This window comes from Diceros bicornis, chromosome 5 (genome assembly GCF_020826845.1).
Source record: "Diceros bicornis minor isolate mBicDic1 chromosome 5, mDicBic1.mat.cur, whole genome shotgun sequence".
Lineage (NCBI taxonomy): Eukaryota > Metazoa > Chordata > Mammalia > Perissodactyla > Rhinocerotidae > Diceros > Diceros bicornis.
In genome coordinates, this window is record NC_080744.1 from 82,088,192 (window position 1) to 82,109,298 (window position 21,107).

Below are 21,107 nucleotides of genomic sequence, written 5' to 3' on the forward strand. Positions count from 1 at the left end.
CATAGGGTATTTCTATTTTTAATTCTTTGAGGAATCTCCATACCATTTCCCATAGAGGCTGCACCAGTTTGCATTCCCACCAGCTGTGTATGAGGGTTTCTGTTTCTCCACATCCTCTCCAACATTTGTTGTTTTTTGTCTTGGTGATTATAGCCATTTTAATCGGCGTGAGGTGATAACTTAGTGCTGTTTTGATTTGCATTTCCCTGATGGTTAGTGATGCTGAACATCTTTTCATGTGCCTATTGGCCATCTGTATAAGATATTTAATTTTTAATTAGAGATACCAAAGTAATTTAGCCTAATAAGGAGCAATACTAAGAAATAATTAAATGAAGACAAAGGGAGAAAAACACTTAACAAAAGTATTCTTCTAAATAGCCTTAATCATGATGTTGAAAATAAATTAACTGCTACCACTCAAGGCTTAATGTCTCAATGACTGGTACTAAAATACTGCCATCTTCTCAGCAGTGAGGAAGAAATGGGAAGTTATTCATCACAAATTTTACAAAGATTTACTAACGTACTTTAGGTAGAGCACTGTTTAGAGAAACTAAGTGGAGTATTCAAAGAGCCTTGAGTGGAGAATCACAAAGGATTTCAAGAGAACACAGTCACTGTGTTTATTTTCAAAGTAATTTAAAAATGACAAAAATATGACATATAGAAGGAAAAATACATAATTTTGCACTTTCCAAATTTTACTTGCCCCTAATTAACATATGAAAGGGGTTTAAAAAGACAGTAGTTAATCAACATTCCTTAAAGTATTTTAAACATATCCCAATACTTTATCAAAAGCTAAAGCTTGAATCCTAAAAGTGTTGGGAGAATTTTACTTCTAGCAATATCTGAGTATTTTTCTTATAAACATTTTGTTAAATATTCATAAATTTCAAAGTAGTATTTATTTTACTTTAGTTCTATGAAAGAATTAAAAAATTAAATGAATACTTTATTTGCTATAAAATCTATATTTTTATATGGATGAAATGTATTTAAATAACAGAATTTAAAAATTACAGAAAAATTAAATAACAAAGTTTGTGTTATTAATAGGCCCTGAAAGGTTTATCAAACATGACTAAAAAAAAAAAAAAAGACGTTCACAATATTTACTTCCCAACCTTTAGCAATACAGAAATTCATTCATATTTATAAAGAAGCCACAGAGAGAATTCATCCAGTAACCATCCTAATTGTTTGGTATTCTTTCATCTAATCACGTTATATATATTTACATGATCTCTATAGGACATCGAAATGCATCTGGATGATCTGGAGTGAGCCAAAACCCAGAGCCTCTATCTTCTTTTGCTCAACTCCCACTACCAACATCTTGCCCTCAGTGAAGAGCAGAAGCACGTCCACAGGGGTGGGACAAGCAGTAACAGCTTCCTTCCATTTCAAACCGGTCCATCCTTCAACTATCCATCCTACTGGAGTCACAATGCAGCCCATGTCATCTGGCCCACTTGTCTGGCCCTTCACTGTCCCCATATTATTGATAAGAGGCACACTGCTGTGAAAGGCACAATAAAATTAGAGAAGCAAGGTTAAAGTTGTAAGTTACACGAATAAAAATAAAAGCAAGAAACAGACTGAGTGATTAGAAATTATACTGAATACTGTAATCATCCCCATAGATCACTTTGATTAAAGGTCCTCTAGACCCTCATCTTTATCTTCTTATTGCTACCCATATATACACAAAGAAACATGTATACAGACGAAATGCCCAAAAAGGAGGAAAAATGAACTTTCTTTGGTTGTAAAAAATCAGTGAAATTTGATTTCTTCAAAAGAAATTTGAACAAGAAGAACAAAGTTGGAGGACTTACAACAGCTTCATTTCAAAACTCCCTATAAAGCTACAGTAATCAAACCAACATGGTATTGCCATAGGATAGACAGAAAGACGAATGAAACAGAACATTAGAAATAAACCCATATGTTTATGGTCAACTGATTTTTGACAAAGGTACCAAGGTAATTCAACAAAGAAAGAATAGTCTTTTCAACAAATTGTGCTGGAACAACTGAACATCCCATATGTAAAAATATCTCAACGCTTACTTCACATCAGACACAATAATTGACTTGAAATGGAACACAGACATAAATGTAATTGACAATTTTATCTAAAACCTGTATAAGAAAACATAGGAGAAAAATCTTTATGACCCCAGGTTTGGTAAACAGTTCTTAAATACAACATCAACAGCACAACCCATAAAATAAAAACTGATAATTGGGCTTTTTCATCAAAATTTAAAACTTTTGCTCTTCACAAAAGATCGTTAAGAAAATGAAAAGACAAGCCACAGACTAGGAGAAAATATTTATAAATAATATATCTGATAAAGGACTTGCATCCAGACAATAGCAGGGGTCAGCAAACTTGCTGTAAAGGGTCATTTAGTAAATATTTTAGGCTTTGTGAACCATAGAGTCACTGTCACAACTACTCAACTCTGCCACTGCAGCACAAAAACAGCCTTACACAACATGTAAATGAATAGGTATGGCTGTCTTCCAATAAATCTTTATTTACAAAATCAGGTAGAAGGTCAGATTTGACACACAGGTCAGAGTTTGCTGACCCTGGTCTCTAGCACATCCTTCTAGGTTATCTGATTTTCGTTCTATGAGAGCTATTTTACAACTCTGTAAGTTGTAGATTACTGATAGCAATGTAAAATAATCCTTGTTTATAAACACAAAAATAAATTATGGCCAGCGGAGGGACAACCCTCTGCCCCTGTAGAGAAAACTAGCTGTGCCTCCACTGGAATGTTCATTTCAATATTCTTGATCTATAAATGTGTCTGTTCTTTGGATCCTCCTTTGAACTGGTTATAACACCTTACCAGGTGCCTCACTAAGAGGTTAAATAAAAGCTTTAACATATTTTAAACTTTTTATATCTATATGGCAATCATGATCTTACCTTTTTTTGTGAAAATCGTCCTTTAACACCAGAATATACAAAGAACTCTTACAAATAATAATAACATAAACAATGCAATTTAAATTAGGGCAAAAGATTTTTATATAGATACTTCACTGAAGAAATGGCAAATAAGCACATGAAAAAAATGCTGTCTTACTCCATTCAGACTACTATAACAAAAATACTATAAACTCGGTGGCTTTAAATCAACAGAAATTTTATTTTTCACTGTTTTGGAGGCTGGGGAGTCCAAGATCAAGGTGCTGGCAGATCTGGTGTCAAGCGAGGACCTGTTTTCTCATTGACAGCCGTCTTCTCACTGTAACCTCACGTGGTGGAAGGGGTGAGGGAGCTTTCTTGGGCCTTCTTTATAAGGGCACAATCTCATTTATGAGGGCTCTACCCTTATGACTTAATTACCTCCCAAATGCACCATTTCCTAACACCATCACCTTAGGGGTTAGGATTTTAACATATGAATTTTGTGAGGCCACAAACAGATGCCTAATCTTTATTTTATTAGGGAAATGCAAAATATAACCACAATAAGCTGACACTACATAACCACTAGAATAGCCACAATAAATCACTGAAAATACCAAATGTTGCCGAGGATACAGAGGAACTGGAACTCTCATACACTGCTAGCAGGAATGTAAATGGTACAGCCACTTTGGAAAACAGTTTAACAGTTTCTTTCCAAGTTAAAAATATAGTTACCATACAATCCAGCAATTCTACTCATAGGTATTTACCCAAGGAAAACATACGCCCACAAAAAGCTTGCACACAAATGTTCACAGCAACATTATTCATAACAGCTCAAACTGGAAACAATCTAAATGGTTAATCAACACATGAATAAACAAAATATGGCATATCCATACAACAAAATATTACTCAGCAATAAAAAGAAACAAACTATTAAAACATGAAACAACATACATACAAAAACATTATGCTAAGTAAAATAAGCTAGACAGAAAAGGCTACATATTACACAATTCTATTGGTATGGAATTTCTAGAAAAGACAAAAGTATAGAAATAGAAACAAGATGAGTAGTTGGCTGGGGCTGAGAACAGGAGCTGGCAACAAACAGGCATTAAGGAACTTTCTGGGATGATGGACATATTCTAAAACGAGATCCTGAACTGTATATCTAATAAAATTCATCAAACTGTACATGTAAAATGGTAAATTTTATGCTATGTAAATTGTACCTCAATAAAGCTGTTTAAAGAAATCAATGGGGGGTAGTTTAAATAAATTATTAACTCATGCTAGGAACAAAGTTACTAACCACTATCATAAAATTTAACAAGGTATTATTTAGAAGACTTTAAAAAGTGATGTGGAGGAAAATAAGTTATGTATATATCACACCTTGCAAATCAGTTATAGACAATATCCTGGAGATAAGGAAATCAAAGTCATATTCCTTTGTTTACTATTTATATATCATAACATTACATATGTTTCTGATTTTGGAGTCAGAAATTTAAACTATAAACAGGAAATAAACATAATATGTAAACCCTCATACCTAGTTTGTCATGTCTTTTAGCAACAGAAGCAAATTTTTAAGGCTGTCATTCTATACCCTTCATAAAATTAAACCTGTTAGAGTTAGTATAAATTTAAGGATGTTGGATTTTAGTGGTAGAAGGAATATCAGAGCCCATGAAGTTAAAACCTAGAACCCATCAAGTTAAAACTTATCTATCACACTGGATAAGAAAATGGAGACAGTGAGACCAAGTAACATTAATTTTATAGGCTTTTGCTTTATTGAAAGTTCATAGTTATTAAAGCTCCATGGAATTCTAGGTGTGGGAAATCTGAATAGCTTTATCTATAAAGTTCAAAAGCAATATCACAGGATATCATAGGCAAACCAAGAACATTCAAATAAAATATATAGGGTGATTGGCTCTTCAGAAAAAAATTCTTTAAGAAGCACAGAAGAGGCAAAACTATTACTAATTGTTGATTTATGGAGCTGATGTGATCAATTAAGAATCTCAAAAGACAAAAAGATTAAAACTTTCATTTTTCCCTTTTATTTAAAATTAACAGTATTCTATAGTCTATATTTAATATATCACTCACTAATACAATATAAATATTTGGCTCTTAGATTGCTAAATAATTTAGGGATTTGATATGTGTAAAATATATACTCAATTACGCCACTAGATCATTTCACTTTAACTGAACAAGTCATGGAAATTTATCTCTGAAGACCCCTCTTGTGGGTGTAAAGACTGCAAGACAACACTCCATGCACACACGACATTATCAGTGATTCTTCCCTCACTGTTTATGTGCACAGACAGAAAAACTGTCTCATTCTCAAATGTGTAGTATTCAGCCTCCTACTGATATCAGGTAATAGAAGAACTACACCACAGAAACCATAACTTGGGTTTGGGATATATACAACAATATGCATAATTGTGCATACTTTTAAAAATGTTTTCCAATGTACATTTGCTCTGCTTTAGTTTAACATCTTTTTCAAAGCTTGCGAAGAGGAAATTATAAGACTATTTTTTTGTTTACTTGACTGAAGATTTTTTTTCCAGCTGTTTTTTTTTAGCTCAGGAAGATTCGCCCTGATCTGTTGCCAATCTTCCTCTATTTTGTATGTGAGCTGCCGCCACAGCATGGCCACTGATAGACAAGTGTTGTAGGTCCATGCCCGGGAACCGAACCTGGGCCGCCAAAGCAGAGCGCACTAAGCCACTGGAGCTCGCCCATTGACTGAAGATTTAATAATTAAAATTTTAAACTTATTGTACTTATAAGAAACTTGAACTTTCCTTCATAAAATATACATTTATATTTTAAAAGAAGATAAAAATGGATGAAGGAAAGAAAAATTCTAAAATTAAACATTCACATATATCTTTGGCTATTTTTTATTTTTGATTATTTCAACATTTTATGATAATGACTATGAAATTACAGCAAAAGCTATCCCATTTAAGAAAAATGGATTTATGTTAGGACCTAAATATATAAGTAAATAATCTGACTTCTACAAAACCTGTTATTATTCCTAAAAAAATAAATACTAAGACAATAATATTAGTACTGTAAGTTCATACTAAAGTGATGAATACTAAACTTTTGCAATTAAAAAGAAAAAACTCATCAAAACAAACCTGCCGACTTTAATTTTCTTTCAGAATAAGTCAGGAGCAGGGATGTCAGCAGATCCAGCTAAGTAAGAAGTAAAGGAGACACACAACCAACTAATGATACTTGTTATAAGCAAATAAGGACATTTGTTTTTTGAACCCTTCATCGCTTCCATAGCCAAAGTTTTGACTTCAGGTTTTCTCACTACCTTATAAATAAATACACAGTGAAAACAAAAACAAATTGCTTAAAAACATCAACGTATCTGATTAAAATGCTGATTTTTAAAAAAGGATTAAATAAAGAACTGTGATGCCAACTGCAGGCGGGGCAGGGGTGAGTTTGGCAACAAACCATATCAAACTAAATTTTGTTTAATTACTTCTAATTACATCAACCTTGGCAAATCATTTCATTCACTAAAACAATCAACTTTAAATTTACTTGCAGAATAGACAATCTGATTTAAATTAAAACCTTTAACAAGATAAAACATAATTTACAGATGAAGTAAGCAATAAGCATGTTCAAATAACATATGAAAAAAGTAAAACAAAATGTTTTACATATTGAAGACATTACTTTTTAAGAAATACCTATTTAAGCACATCAACTATATTCTGTCAGGTGATTTTTCTTCACAATTACATTGTTTTACATGAAACCATAATTTTCTGATCATGTCACAAACAACAAGATACTGAAATCAAGGTAGAAAAATCAACTAAAGCTATAAAATAACCATGAAAACACAATCTTTGCTTATGTATCTATTTAAAACTTGCTTTTCTTAAAGACTGGTTAATAAATGCAACATATCAAATCACTCTATGAAGAAAACCATGCTCAATACTTGAAAGCTCTTTAGTAAAAATAAACCATGAACCCAAGTTTTGCCAAGATATCAAAAGGTATGATAGAAATTACTCCACGCCATCTCTAAAACACTGCAAGTTGATTTAGATCCAAAAATAACAATTAAATCTCTGAATTCCCATTAATAGGTTGCATCTAAGAAAACACACTTTATAAATTCTCAAGAAAATTCACTCCAAAAGATTAAGAACACGTCTATATTCATCAGTTTTTTCCTTTTAATATTCCTAATTCCTGGTATTTATAATAAACAAATAATTACGAACCCAGTATGGGTTTCTATCATGGCAACCAAACACTTTTGACAAATTATTTAAATGAAAGATTTTAATTGGGGAAGTAGTTTACCAAATCTGTATTTTACAAAGAATATCTTGGAAGCAATGTGTATGATAGACTATGACATAGATATATTTCAAAGACAAAATAATAGAAAACATCTAAATCCAAATCATTAGCTCCTGCATACCACTGACACATCAGTTCAGTTCCTTACATCATGCATGACCTCTCCTCAAATTCTCTTCCACTGACCTCAGTACTGTCTTCACAGTTCCCATACAGCACCAAGCTTGTAATAGACCATGTTGTAGAAAATTATTGTATACAGAAAGGGAAGATAAGGAGCCGCGCGTGTGAAGTGAATTTGGAAGTATTCCCCTTAACATTTCAAATTGGATCACTGCTGTTATGATGTTAGCTGCTTTTAAATCTTTCCGCAAAGGAACGGTCCATGGAAGGGAGTTCAGCATGCCTTAGCCAGGAGTATGATTGATGGGAGAAGCTTTCCAAGTTTGAGGTACCAACTTTTCTCCTTTTGCCTTTTTTAAAAAGTATCACCACAATGAACTTTTGTTCAGACATCTGGCAAGTTTTCCACCATTTCCCTTCACATCTTTCCTAAAAAGGAGTATTTTCTGTATTTATTTGACACCAAGAAGGATGCATGGTCCAGAAAACAAAACATTTTTCTTTTAAAAGAATTTTAATGATCATTTTTATTCTAACGTTTTTGTCCAATTTTCAAAACTTGTAAAAGTTTGTAAATAAAATTTTAAAGTTTTAGCTCCACTTGCAACCAGATTTTATAATACATATAATAGTACTGACAGTAAAAATACTTTTTCTCTGAGAAATCTATGTGTTTTACCTAATGTAGTATACCAAGATAATTTTATGTAAAAACATGAGTAAAAAACCTATATGTTACTATAAAGTTAACATATATATTTAACTATAGTTTAAAGTTACTTTACTAATAAAGTACTATACGTACTACAAAGACACTAATAAAGTAACATTACGTCTATAAGAGACATCGAAAGAACAAGTTCTGAATATGAGTTTAGGACTCTGGCAGACAATTTACTCATTTATTCAGTGGTCATCCAGCAAGCTGAGGGCAAGTAAATTGTTAGATTTTATCCCTCTATCCATTAGGCGTCAAATTGGGTATTTTAAACACTCGGCACTGTACCAAGATAATGACCAACTACTAACACACTCACCACTACTTGCTCTCTCCTCTCTGTCTAGTCTCTTCTTTGGAAGTACACAGTTTAAAATATTAGACAATAAAATATTATCAGCTCCTTTGAAGCCTGGATCTAGATTTTGTTCACCTTCATTGTCCCCACTTCCTCTAGTACACAGCATGGTACTTTGAACCAACAAATATTTTTTGTTAAGTAGATGAAACAGTAAGTGCCTCAGGTCATGTTGATAACCCCACAAAATAGAGAAAGTCTACTTACATATATTGCTGACCATATATATATATATATATATAGTGTGGTGACACCAGACAGGTGCTCTCCCAGAGATTAATTATTTAGATACTTTTTTAGTGAGAAAAGTGCTACCTACGTATTTTACCAGCACCACTGTGGAATCGGTGAAAAGCTGTCTCCCTAGGAAGGTAAATCACGCCAAACTACTATGGTATCCACCCAAGGAGGGTAATAAGGGGTAAACAGCCTTGATATTTGGGGTCAGGAGGCACAATAAGACCCTCTATGCTTTAAGGATTCAAAAAGAGAGCTGCTCTATTCTCCCTTTGAATTGATCACTAAGGAGGCAGGCACAATAGAAGAAATAATAATGAAACCAGGGCTGACCTAGTGTTCCTGGGGCCACCCAGCATTCCTAGAAACTGTAACCCAAGGAATGCAAACGTGGAACACCTGTGACCAGGCTTGTACCTACAGGAGTGGGGCCAGTACCTCTGAAGAACCACTGCAGCCTGTGCTACTATCTGTGAGACTATGCCAATGAAGACTCAACAGATGGGGTAGTAAGCAACAATGGAAGCCCTAGAATGACCAGGCTCCACAGGAAGCCTGCCCTCTGTAGGAAGAAGGCTGATCTGCTCCTCCCTACCTCCACACTAGACCAATGAGCACAGAGATCCCAGAACAATTTAGATGGCAACAGGACAGATCTGAGAAGAGACACCAAATTTCATTTCAAGAGGCTCAATTGGAGAAAAAATAACTTTCAAGAAAAAATAATAAACTTGACCACAGTTGAAGCCTGAGTCTTAGGAACAATTCATGCTACTTATATGTAGTACATATTTCTGTGTTTATGCATGCTTTTTATCCATTAAAGTACAACAGAGATTGCTTTAGTGTTTTCAATTTGAGCTAAAAAGTCCTTCCTTTTTTGGTATGCAAAACAACTTTTCAAGGATAAAAGCATTTCAAAAAAATAGGCTGATTTATATGGCAGATGTAAGCAACATCTTTTCTGACTCCTGGTTACATTTTGTTGTTTGTTTGTTACCATAACCTTCTCTCATGGGAGTTTACAGTGAGTTTATAGTGAATCACAAAAGCATCAGGCTTCTCTTGACTATCAAGGGTTAGTTGGCTTTTCTGACTCTTCTAATATCCATTGGCCTTTGTGGTCTTTACCAAGAGTGAATCACACAGTGTTTGGCAAGTAGCTCTGCACTGATGGAAATCCTTCCCCAATAATCCTTTATTGGTAAGTGCACGATATTTCTCTTCATAATAGATCATGTAATTTTACTTAATCAAGTTAGAAAAAGCTTTTGGAAGAAAATGAGTTTAAATTTGTTCTGTAACAAATAATGTTATAGTTTTAACACTGGAAGTAGAAGAAAGCAATATATAAATGTTTTAAGTATTACATAGTTATATAAAAGAATTCAGATAAGTAATTAAATGAGAAATCAAAGAACATCTAACAGGACCTCCACTTCCAGACATGACAGGGTCACTGACACCAACTTGCCTCCCATCAAAATATAACAATAAAACTAGTCAAAAATCGGGGCCAGCCCGGTGGCATAGCGGTTAAGTTCGCGCACTCCGCTCCAGCGGTTCGCAGGTTCGGATCCTGGCCACTGACCTACGCACCGCTTACCAAGCCATGCTGTGGCAGGCGTCCCACATATAAGGTAGAGGAAGATGGGCACAGATGTCAGCAAAAAGAGGAGGACTGGCAACAGATGTTAGCTTAGGGCTAACCTTCCTCACCAAAAAACAAACAAAAAAAACTAGTCAAAAATATACAAGGCAACTATTTTCAAGCAATGGACAGGAAAAACACAACTTGGATCCCTGAAATAGGGGAAATACAAGAGGTGAGTCCCATGTTGGATCTGGCTTTCTGCCAAGGGATACACTCTGAGCCACAGTACAAGGAAATGGAACCCAAGCAGAGTGCACCAATCTTACAGTGCTGAAGAGCCAGAGATCAGAGTTTGGGTAGTTGAAGTGCCTGGAAAATGCAGGACAGGGTACCAAAGAGGAAAAAGCTGTGAGAAGCTGAAGAAGGGCTTAATAAACAGCACACTGCAGAGCACAAAAGAAGTTAGCGGAGTAGAAGACAGATCAACAGATATCACTCAACCTTTAGATAAAGACAAAAAAAGAGATTAAAATGAAGAACAAAGTCTCAATGACCTGTGAAACAATATCAAATGATCTAATGTGTGTAACTGGAGTTTCCAAAAGAGAGGAAATTGGGGCATAAAAAGGTTTAAAGAAGTTATGACAGAAAATTTCCCAATTAGGGAATCAACAAAATCCCAAGCAGGATAAATATAAAAAATTCTACATCATGGGACATCATAGACAAACTGCTAGTACCAAAGATAAAGAGAAAACTTAATTTAGCCATAGAAAAAGACTTTGTATACAGGGTAACAACGATACAAATTGCAAGTGACTTTTCATCACAAACAATGGGGTCACAAGACAATGGAAGGTCATCTTTAAAAGTGCTAAAAAGAAAATCCTGTCAACTCAGAATTCTATATCCAGAGAAAATATTCTTTAAAAAAAAAAAAGGTGAGGGGCCAGCTTGGAGGCATAATGGCTAAGTTCGCATGCTCTGCTTCAGCAGCCTGGGGTTCGTGGGTTCGGATCCCGGGCATGGAGCTACACACCACTCATCAAGCTATGCTGTGGTGGTGTCCCACATACAAAATAGAGAAAGACTGGCACAGGTGTTAGCTCAGCAACAATCTTCCTCAAGAAAAAAGAGGAAGATTGGCAACAGATGTTAGCTCAGGGCCAATGTTCCTCTCACACACAAAAAAAGGTGAAATAAAGACATTTTCATATAAAGAAAAACTGAGATAGTTCATTCATTGCCACTAGAAGAACTGCATTACAAGAAATACTAAGGGAAGTACTTCAGGCTGAAAACAAATGATACCAGATAGAAAACAGATCTACAGAAAAGGATGAAGAATACCAGAAATGGTAAATATTTGGGTGAACACAAAGAATTTTTTTTTAATTATCTTGATTTCCTTTAAAGACAATTGACTGTCGAAAAAAAATTCTATTGTAGGGTTCATAACATATATTGAAGCAAAATATATGCTACAATAGCACAAAGGAAGGAGAGTAAATAGAAGTATACTATGGAAGTATACTACGGAAGGTTCTTACAATTTATATGAAGTGGTATAATATCCCAAGTAAACTATAATAAGTTAAGGGTACATATTGTAAACCCGAGAGAAAAGCCAATAGAGGAAATTAAATGGAACACTAAAACATTCAAGTAATCCAAAGAAGATAGAAAAGAGGTACAGAGGAACAAAAAAAAATTGTAGTAGCAGGTGGGGGGGAGAACTTAATTCAAATTTGAAAATAGAAAGTTAAAAGAGACTGTCACTCACACCAACTAGAAGAAGCTGGATAAGCTACCTAATTATAATTTTTAAAACCTGTCAGAGACTGAGGACACCAAGAAACCTATATCAACTCCAAAAAGTGACAAGCTCATTTTAAAAGATTGTCCCCCGCAGCTGCTATCATCTTTGACCGAAACAGGGGGACAAGGATTCTCCACAGACAAGGGCTAAAGAGAAATCAGTCTAACTTGGAAGGGCTATGTGTGGACTGGCATACTAGCATAGAATCCAGAGGAGCCCCAGATGTGGAGGAAGACTGTACTAACTACTCGCCCTCCCCAACACCCATACACACACAAACTCCTTCCCACCAGTCTTCACCAAAAATGGAGGCAAGAAAAGAGAGCTGACATAATCTCCCCAATGTGCTCTAGGCTTTGAGCTAAGGAAGATTTATGGGATGGAAGGTAACAGGAAAGTCAAGAGAAACTTCTCAGAGGCAAGACCCACCTTCACAGAGGACAAGGCAGCCACAGTTACTCTACACAAGCCAATGATGGGGCAGCAGGGCTGGAAGAGCTCTCAAGGCACAGAAAAGCAAGGGGCTGAACTAGAAAGCAAAGAGAATTCTTCAGCAACCTAAAGCTGGCCACTGGTCTATAAAGCAAGGAGATACTTTCTACAATTCAAAAAGATTTGGAATAGCCCATAAACACTTGAGAAGGTGCTAAACACCATCAGTCAAGAGGGAAAGGCAAATTAAATTAAATACAAATTAAAACAACAACACAATTCAACTTCACACTCATTAGGATAGCTAAAAACAAACAAACAAACAAAGCCCAAAACAGACAACACCAAATACTGGCAAAGATGCAGAGTAACTAGAACTCTCATACATTGCTCAGAGAAGTGTAAAATGGTAAAAGCATTTTGAAAATTACTCGGCAATTTCTTATAAAGTTAAATATATACCTACCCTATGAACCAACATTTCCACTCCTAGGTATTTACCCAAGAGAAATGAAAATATATACCCTTAGAAAATCTTACATAGAATGTTTATATTACCTTTATTCATAATAGCTCAAAGAAAAACTCACATATCCATCAAGAGGAAAACAAACATATAAATTGTATATTCATACAATGGAATACTACTCTGCAATAAAAAAGAATGAACTACTGATATATGCAACAGCATGGATACATCCTGAAACCATTATTTTGAGTGAAAGTAGCTGGACACAGAGAATGTATTACATGGTTTTATGTTATGTATATGTTTGTAGTATGTTCAATAACAGATCAAATTAATCTATGGTGACAAATATCAGAAGAGTGTTTGCCTATGGCAAACAGGTTCACTGGAAGAGGCATGAGAGAACTTTCTGGGGTGATGGAAATTTTGGTTACACACGTATATACATTTGTCAAAACTCAGAATTGTATACTTGTGCAATTCACTGTATGTAAGTTTTAGTTCAATTAAAAAACTATAAGAGGGAACAAAAATATAAAGAACAAAAACTAAATGAAAAATATAGAAGAGGAGACGGCCATGAGTTGATAATGGTTAAAGTTTAGGTGTTGGGTATATGGGGGCTCATTATTCTGTTCTGTCTACTTTGGACTGTGTTTAAAATTTTCCATAATAAAAAGTTTTTAAAAAAGAAACTAGAATAATAACGTATTGTATATTTAAAATTTGCTGAGAGTACATTTCAAGTGTTCTTACCACACACACACACACAAAAAGGTAACTATGGGAGGTGATGAATAAGTTAATTAGTTTGATTGTGGTAATTATTTCAAAATGTATACATACATCAAAACAGCACATTGTACACCTTAAATATATACGATTTGTATTTGTAAAAAATAAAATCAAAAATAATTTTATAAACATCACAATAAAAAAATAATAACTAGTCAAAATATTCATTTAACCTTTTCCTTACGGTATTTTGACACAAACCCACAATGCTCATTGCCAAATAAAACACAAAGTTATTGAAAAAAAAAGGGAACTGGGACTGCTCAGAAAAATAGTGCTTCAAAGTTCCAAAGTTCTTACACCATAGACTGTGACTTCAATAACTTTAGCCAGGAAGATTTTTTGAGTGATAATTATTTATTTATCTTGGAACCAAGTTAAACCTATACTATTAAATTAGCCTTATCCTTCAGGCTGGGGTCTCTGGATCAAGTCAGGAAGATTTTTGAAGCAGGTGTATCAAGCACCTTTCTTCAGTCCATGGTGCATGATGTCTGTCAAAGCTTGTCAGAGCTCCACAGGCACCACTCAGACCTACCACCTCAGTGTTCTCTGGCCAATGCTCCACTGCCAGTATCTATATCCCTGTTGCTGAGGCCATTTCTGAAACCACAGAAGGCTGCTGCTCTGTCCACCTGTGTACATGTGCAGCATGCCAGAAGTACCAGAGAATTTATACCCACCCTCCCACCCAAGGAACTCTGAAGCAATAATTTTTGGGAGTTGATGTTTAAATGCTTAAGTCTCTCATCACTTGAGTGGGATGATTCTGAAGGATGTGTTTTATATAGGATTAAGCTCTAGTTGCCATTGTGGTGGCTGGTGTAGTTCAGAGCATGCCACCCCAAAATATGTCCCCCTGGCACATTGATTATTTTGAGTTAAAGGCACTGAAAAATGGGAGATGCAAGCAGGGCACTCTGACCTTCCTTTTACTTCCTGAAAGCAGGAGATAAAACTTCCACATGAAAGGTACCCTCCTTGTACCAGCAGGGAGATATTCTTAGCACCAGAGATAGGGAGTCGAGGCTGAGGGAAATCTGTACAAACAAACCCTTGTTAAACTAACCTTTATCTCCTTGGTCACTTTCCCACAATTAACTGCCCTAACCCAAACCCTTTTGTCTTGTCATGTTTTCACAGTTTACTACTCTTTGTCCAACCTAGTATATAAGCATTCGTCTCTAACTCTTTGGGTCTTCAGTTTCCTTGTGAAGCCTCCCATGTACATGTAAAAATTACTAAGAAAACAACCTACCAACCCGGAGAAAGTATTTGCAAATCATATATCTGATGAGGGATTAATTTCCAAAATATATAAAGAACTCATATAACTCAACAACAAAAAAATAAACATTCAGATCAAAAAATGGGCAGAGGATATGAACAGACATTTTTCCAAAGAAGATATACAGATGGCCAACAGGCACATGAAAAGATGTTCAATATTACTAATTATTAGGGAAATGCAAATCAAAACTACAATGAGACATCACCTCACACCCATCAGAATGGCTATTAAAAAGACAAGAAATAACAAGTGTTGGAGAAGATGTGGAGAAAAGGGAAGCCTCATACACTGCTGATGGAAGTGCAAACTGGTGCAGCTACTATGCAAAACAGTATGGAGATTCCTCAAAAAATTAAAAATAGAAATACTGTACAATCTAGCTGTCCCACTACTGAGTACTTATCCAAAGAACAAGAAATCAATAATTCAAAGAGATTTATACATCTGTATGTTCATCACAGCAATTATTCACAACAGCCAAGACGTGGAAGGAACCCAGGTGCCCGTCAACAGATGAACGGATAAAGAAGAGGTGGTGTACATATATACAATGGACTACTACTCAGCCATAAACAAAGATAAAATTGTGCCATTTGCGACAACATGGATGGACCTTAACGGTATTATGCTAGGCGAAATAAGCCAGACAGAAAGACAAACACCGTATAATTTCATTCATATGTGGAAGATAAACGTACACATGGATAAGGAGAACAGATTAGTGGTTACCAGAGGGGAAGCGGGTGGGGGGAGGGCAAAAAGGGTAAACGGGCACATATGTACAGTGATGGATGAAAACCAGACTGTCAGTGGTGAACATAATGCAGTCTACATAGAAAGTGAAATAAGATAATGTACACCTGAAATTTACACTATGTTATAAGCCAATATGATGTCAACAAAAAAAAATTACTAAGTAAAATTTTCACACTTTCCTTCTGTTAATCTGTCTTATGTCAGTTTAAGTCTGAGGCCTAGCTGGAGACTTAAGAGGCCAGAGGAGAAATTTTACCTTCCCTAGTGTACTAGACTTAATAACATATGCTATATAGGCTGTCTCCACATTCCTATATCCTATCACCACTCCACACCAATGTTCTCTGTAACTCCCGAAAACCTACTTGCACTCAGGGAGAAAAACGAAAGGGCATCTAATAGAAAGGATGCAAAGTGTATTGTAAAAAGGAAAAAACCAAGTGACAGAATGAACCACTTCATAGATCATGCTACTGCTAACCCTGGACTTTCTACTATTAATAAGAGCTTTTGGGATCAGCCCCGGTAGCCTAGTGGTTAATTTCAGTGCACCCCACTTCAGAGGCCTGGGTTTGCTTCCCAGGCGCAGACCTACACCACTCGTTTGTCAGTGGCCACGCTGTGGTGGCAGTTCACATACAAAAAGAAGATTGGCAGTGGATGTTAGCATAGGGCGAATCTTCCTTAGTGAAAAAAAAAGAGCTTTTGCGATTTTAAAGCATAACAGGTAAGTAAATAGGAGAGTTCAAGATACAGTTAATCCTACACCCTAGTAAGGTTGTTTTAAGCCTTTGGGGCAGCTATGCTACATGGAGCTCTTTTGGCTACAATTCATAGAAGCCAACTAGGGCTAGGTGAAGCACAAAGCCTGTGGGCCTCAAGCACAGAACCAGTGATTGTGATATTAAGGAAAACTTGGAAAGTCTCTGCCTTCATCTTCTCTCTGTGTGTCTGCTTCATCCTCTCTCTTTCTGTTTCCCAGTCCACATGGCTACTACCAGCACCTCACAAGATTACACAGTATTGTACAGTAGCCCAGAGAGAAAGAGACTGACATTCTTTTTCTGCCTCTCCTACTCTCTTTCCTTCTCCCCCACCAGCCTCTTCCAAAATTTCCAGGAAAAGAACTGGTCCTGCTTGGGTCAGGAACCTACACCAGGACCCATCAATCATGGAGAGAAAGTAAGGTCACATGGTAGAAGAATGGCAGTACTCTGTAATCCAATAGAATAAGAGAAAGGGATATTCCCAGAAAATGGATACTGGCAAACAGCCCAATAGAATCCACCATATGAGACATGGATCTGCTTGAGAAACTGATGCAAACATTGGACCTTCTTCACAGCAATATGTATGTACGCACAAACATCAAACTGTGCATAAAATTTGAGAGTGTTCATGAAAACCCTGTAATTCATCCTTAGGTTCTAATTTAAAAACTCTCTATATCCATCTAGATTTTTCAAATGTTTCAAATTTTTCAAATATTGATATAAAATTTTTCAAACTTTAAATATTGAACATGAACTTACCCTTAAATGTTTTTCAATCACAACAAATATATACAGCAAAATGTTAAGTCTTTTGAGGGACTATAACATGTAAGAAGTCTACATATAATAGCAGAGGCTAGGTAGGAAGGGTTATCATTCAGATATCAACTAGTGTCTACGGCCATCACATGGAAACAATATGGCAGTCCCTCACAACTTTTTTTACTACAGTTAGAATACTTGTCCATCCTATATCCCCAAACATGATCAAATATTTGGGGGATGTGTACCTAGCCACTCATCCATTAAAATTGTAACATTTGAAATTACCTGATAAAAAGATAAATAAAGTAGATCAAATAATTAGTAAGATCTAGTCCCTGCTATTCATGATGGCCTAGCAAGAAAAAAATCTCTATATGGCTCAATCAAAAGTTTCTATTCAAAATATATAGCTATTACCATATACAATTTTACTCAAAACAATCAAAACAAAACACAGACAATAGAAATAAGACAGAGAAATTAAATCAGAAGTAAATGCCTCAAATCTATTATGCAACAGGTGAGATATAAATAAAAAATTATATGAAAGTAGTCACGAAAAAACCTATATCCTTCACTGGTTGTTAGGAAGCAGTCAATGATATTAGTAGTACATTCTTAACATCTGAGAGTATATAAAAGAAGGAAATGGCCACAACCTACCACAAAATGTTCTTATATCACAGGAAAAGATAGAATAATAGAATACAAAGAACAATGGTCTAACAGAGAATTGTATTTCTTATATGTTCTTTAAACATATATAAAAAGGGGCTTACAAATACAATATTATATCCACGTATTTTGATTCTACAATATATCTTGTATAAGTTTCATATGTGAAAATATTATGAAAACTTAAAGTATTATCTTTAGTGACACATTTTCTAGGCAATCTCCAAAAGAGAATGTAATTTCCTGAGTATCTGAATATATAAACTTGATGAACACTAGGATGATGAAACACCACTGAACCTAATTACACACAATAAACTCTAAAGGAAAGATCATATTCATATACCATATTGAAAATTTTTGTATTAACTATAGTTGGAAAAAATAAGAGACTCATTATATGAGGTTAAAAAATTATTTTTTAAGCAGAGTCACTGCTATACTAGTACCATCTTAATAAACAATATTGAACCTACTTATTAAGGCCAGCACATAAAGTCTAAAAATTAATCAGTCACTATGTTTTCATTTAGAAATTTCTGTACTTGAAAACCTTTGGAGAAAGTATTTTTTAAATTACAGAGACCTTTTCATTCATGGATTTAACATGAATAGTTTTAACATTCTCATGTGACCCTGAAGTTCCACGACAGGTAGTAATTTGTAATTTTGGTTGAGTAACACATTTCACTTGGATACACTAACAGACTGGTTGGTGTTCCTGACAGGGTTGCTAAAAATAATCCCAGCCAATATGATAACTGTATTTTTCTCTGCTCATTCTTGCACACAGAGTAACTTTCATGTAATACCTGAAGCACAAGTTTTTTATTTTTTTAACCAGACTTCACCTTTTTCTTTATATGGGAAATGACACATGACAGTGGAATTTGCAAATGTGTGGATTCACAAAGGAAGGTCTCTGGATGCCCCTCGTGAGAAAGTCAGAGTTTAATGGTAGCTCAGGAGAATGCAGGATTTTGGTACTGAATATAGGTAAATCATAATCTAAGAGGATGTTCAGTAGGCAGAAATGATAATTCTAGGATTCAAACTTAAATTCTGCTACTAAATTCTAGTATTATTTCTTATTAAATCAAAGTTAACATACATCAATTACCTCACCAGATAATAAGAGAAAACACTGCATAGCTGCCTTTTGGATTCTAAAATGATTACATTATGCAAAGTTCATCTAAATTTTCTTACGTGAAATTCAGAACTGAAGCAGTTTTTTGTAGAAAAAACTTTTCTACCAGGGCAGTGATTTGAAGGGGCACTGATTGCCATGCACAATTGTAGTAACTGTAATTCAAAAACATAAATGCCACCTTCTTATGTTTGCATCAAGGAAAAGACTCTTAGCCACATTTCACCCACATTGCTTAGTTTCATGTTCAAACAAATGGACAATCAAATACTTACAAATATATCCAAAGCCCAATGCCTAGACACACAGAGAGAAATATGAATAAAAACAGATTTGTAATAGGCAAGAAACTATTATGTGCTACAGACTATGATTACCTGGAGGTAGGAATTGCAGTTGGTTATTAGCTAATCGAAGATGACGTAAAGCTCTCAGACGACCAATTTCTGGGCAAACAATTTCTAAGGCATTGTCACTAAGATCCAAACACTGGAGTTTTACAAGGGACCCAATGGCTTCAAAGAGAAAAGAAGGGTAAAGGCAAAATGAATTTGGCCCAAGTGTTATGTCAATGTTTAATGTAAGTATTCCAAGTTAAAATATTTTAATACTTAATATCCCCATCTCAATTGCTCACAAAATAGTAAAAACTTAGATCAAACTAAATTATATGGACGCGATAAGACTTCTACCTCGATATAAAATACATAACTTTAAAAATAGCACAAATAAAAACGTTAAAACAATGTAAAAAATTGCTTGAATAACTCATGGAATGATATATAAGATCTTTTTTATCTACCAAAATTCTTAACTGGATTTATTAAATTTAGAATTCATCATTTTATTATTACCTAACAACAATTTATCTGATAATAATTTACCTAACCACTATAATTATTTTAGACTTATTATTTATTTAATCATAATTTTTAAGTGGACTTACTAAGACGAAAAAAAGCTTTGAAACTAATAAATAAAAGATACTTTATAATTAAAATTCACTAATACACCAACCAAAATAGGTTTAAAGAGACAATTTGTTCTACTATTATAAAGTAAAGCTTAAAGTATAGTATCTCCTAACTAAAAACTGGAAGTGCACTTACCTTCCGGAACCACAACTATGTTATTTGAGTGAAGGTACCTGGGAGAAAAGAAAAAAACCAGCTATTATCATTCAGTACTTTTGCTACATAATCGTTCTGTAAAATGCTCACTTAGAAATTTATCAAATATAAAGGGACCAAAACCTTCTTTTACACCCTACTCTAAGTACATCCACACAAAATATATGGTCATCACAGATAACTAATAATACTTGGAGAATAATATTTTATGCTGGAATTACAAATATTGAAACTATTTACTGATTTAGTTGCTATTTTAAAATAAAAGCATACACAATAGATAAATTATGAGGTTTTTTCCCAACCTCATAAAACAAATTACTAGTTTCTCTAGCTCATTTATATTTTCAGGTTTTCAGAAAAACACCTATTGTGTAAAGAAAAATCAACACTTTATTGTGTAAAGGAAGTTATCTAAAAGATAACTTCACAAAATTATCAAATCAACAATATTTCCAGCCAGTATGCTTACAGAGAATGAAGAATGGAAAGATTGAATACTCATCATTTACAGTACCTGTAGAAATACTCAACTGTCAAGGTACAGAATTTATTTCACAGCAAAAGGAATTTCATAAACAAGAAATCAAATTCTTTCCTTAAAAAAAACACCGTATCCACTGACTAAGTCCAGGCAAGCCTAAGTAACACTTTTCCCAAAGAAGTGTCTTTAGCACACTCTAGTGGAGACTTTA

At 34.7% G+C, this 21,107-nt stretch overlaps 1 protein-coding gene across 6 annotated transcripts in view; it reads right to left on the reverse strand.

Annotated features, from left to right (window-relative positions):
* LRRC28 (leucine rich repeat containing 28) overlaps nucleotides 1–21,107 on the reverse strand; it is a 158,786-nt gene that overhangs the window by 96,701 nt on the left and 40,978 nt on the right. For all 6 annotated transcript variants that reach the window (XM_058542352.1, XM_058542351.1, XM_058542348.1 and 3 more), the window contains 2 exons: nucleotides 20,392–20,429; nucleotides 19,660–19,797 (listed from right to left, as the gene is read on the reverse strand). In XM_058542352.1, coding sequence (XP_058398335.1) covers nucleotides 19,660–19,797; nucleotides 20,392–20,429 — 176 coding nt within the window. The remainder of the gene's footprint in view (nucleotides 1–19,659; nucleotides 19,798–20,391; nucleotides 20,430–21,107) is intronic.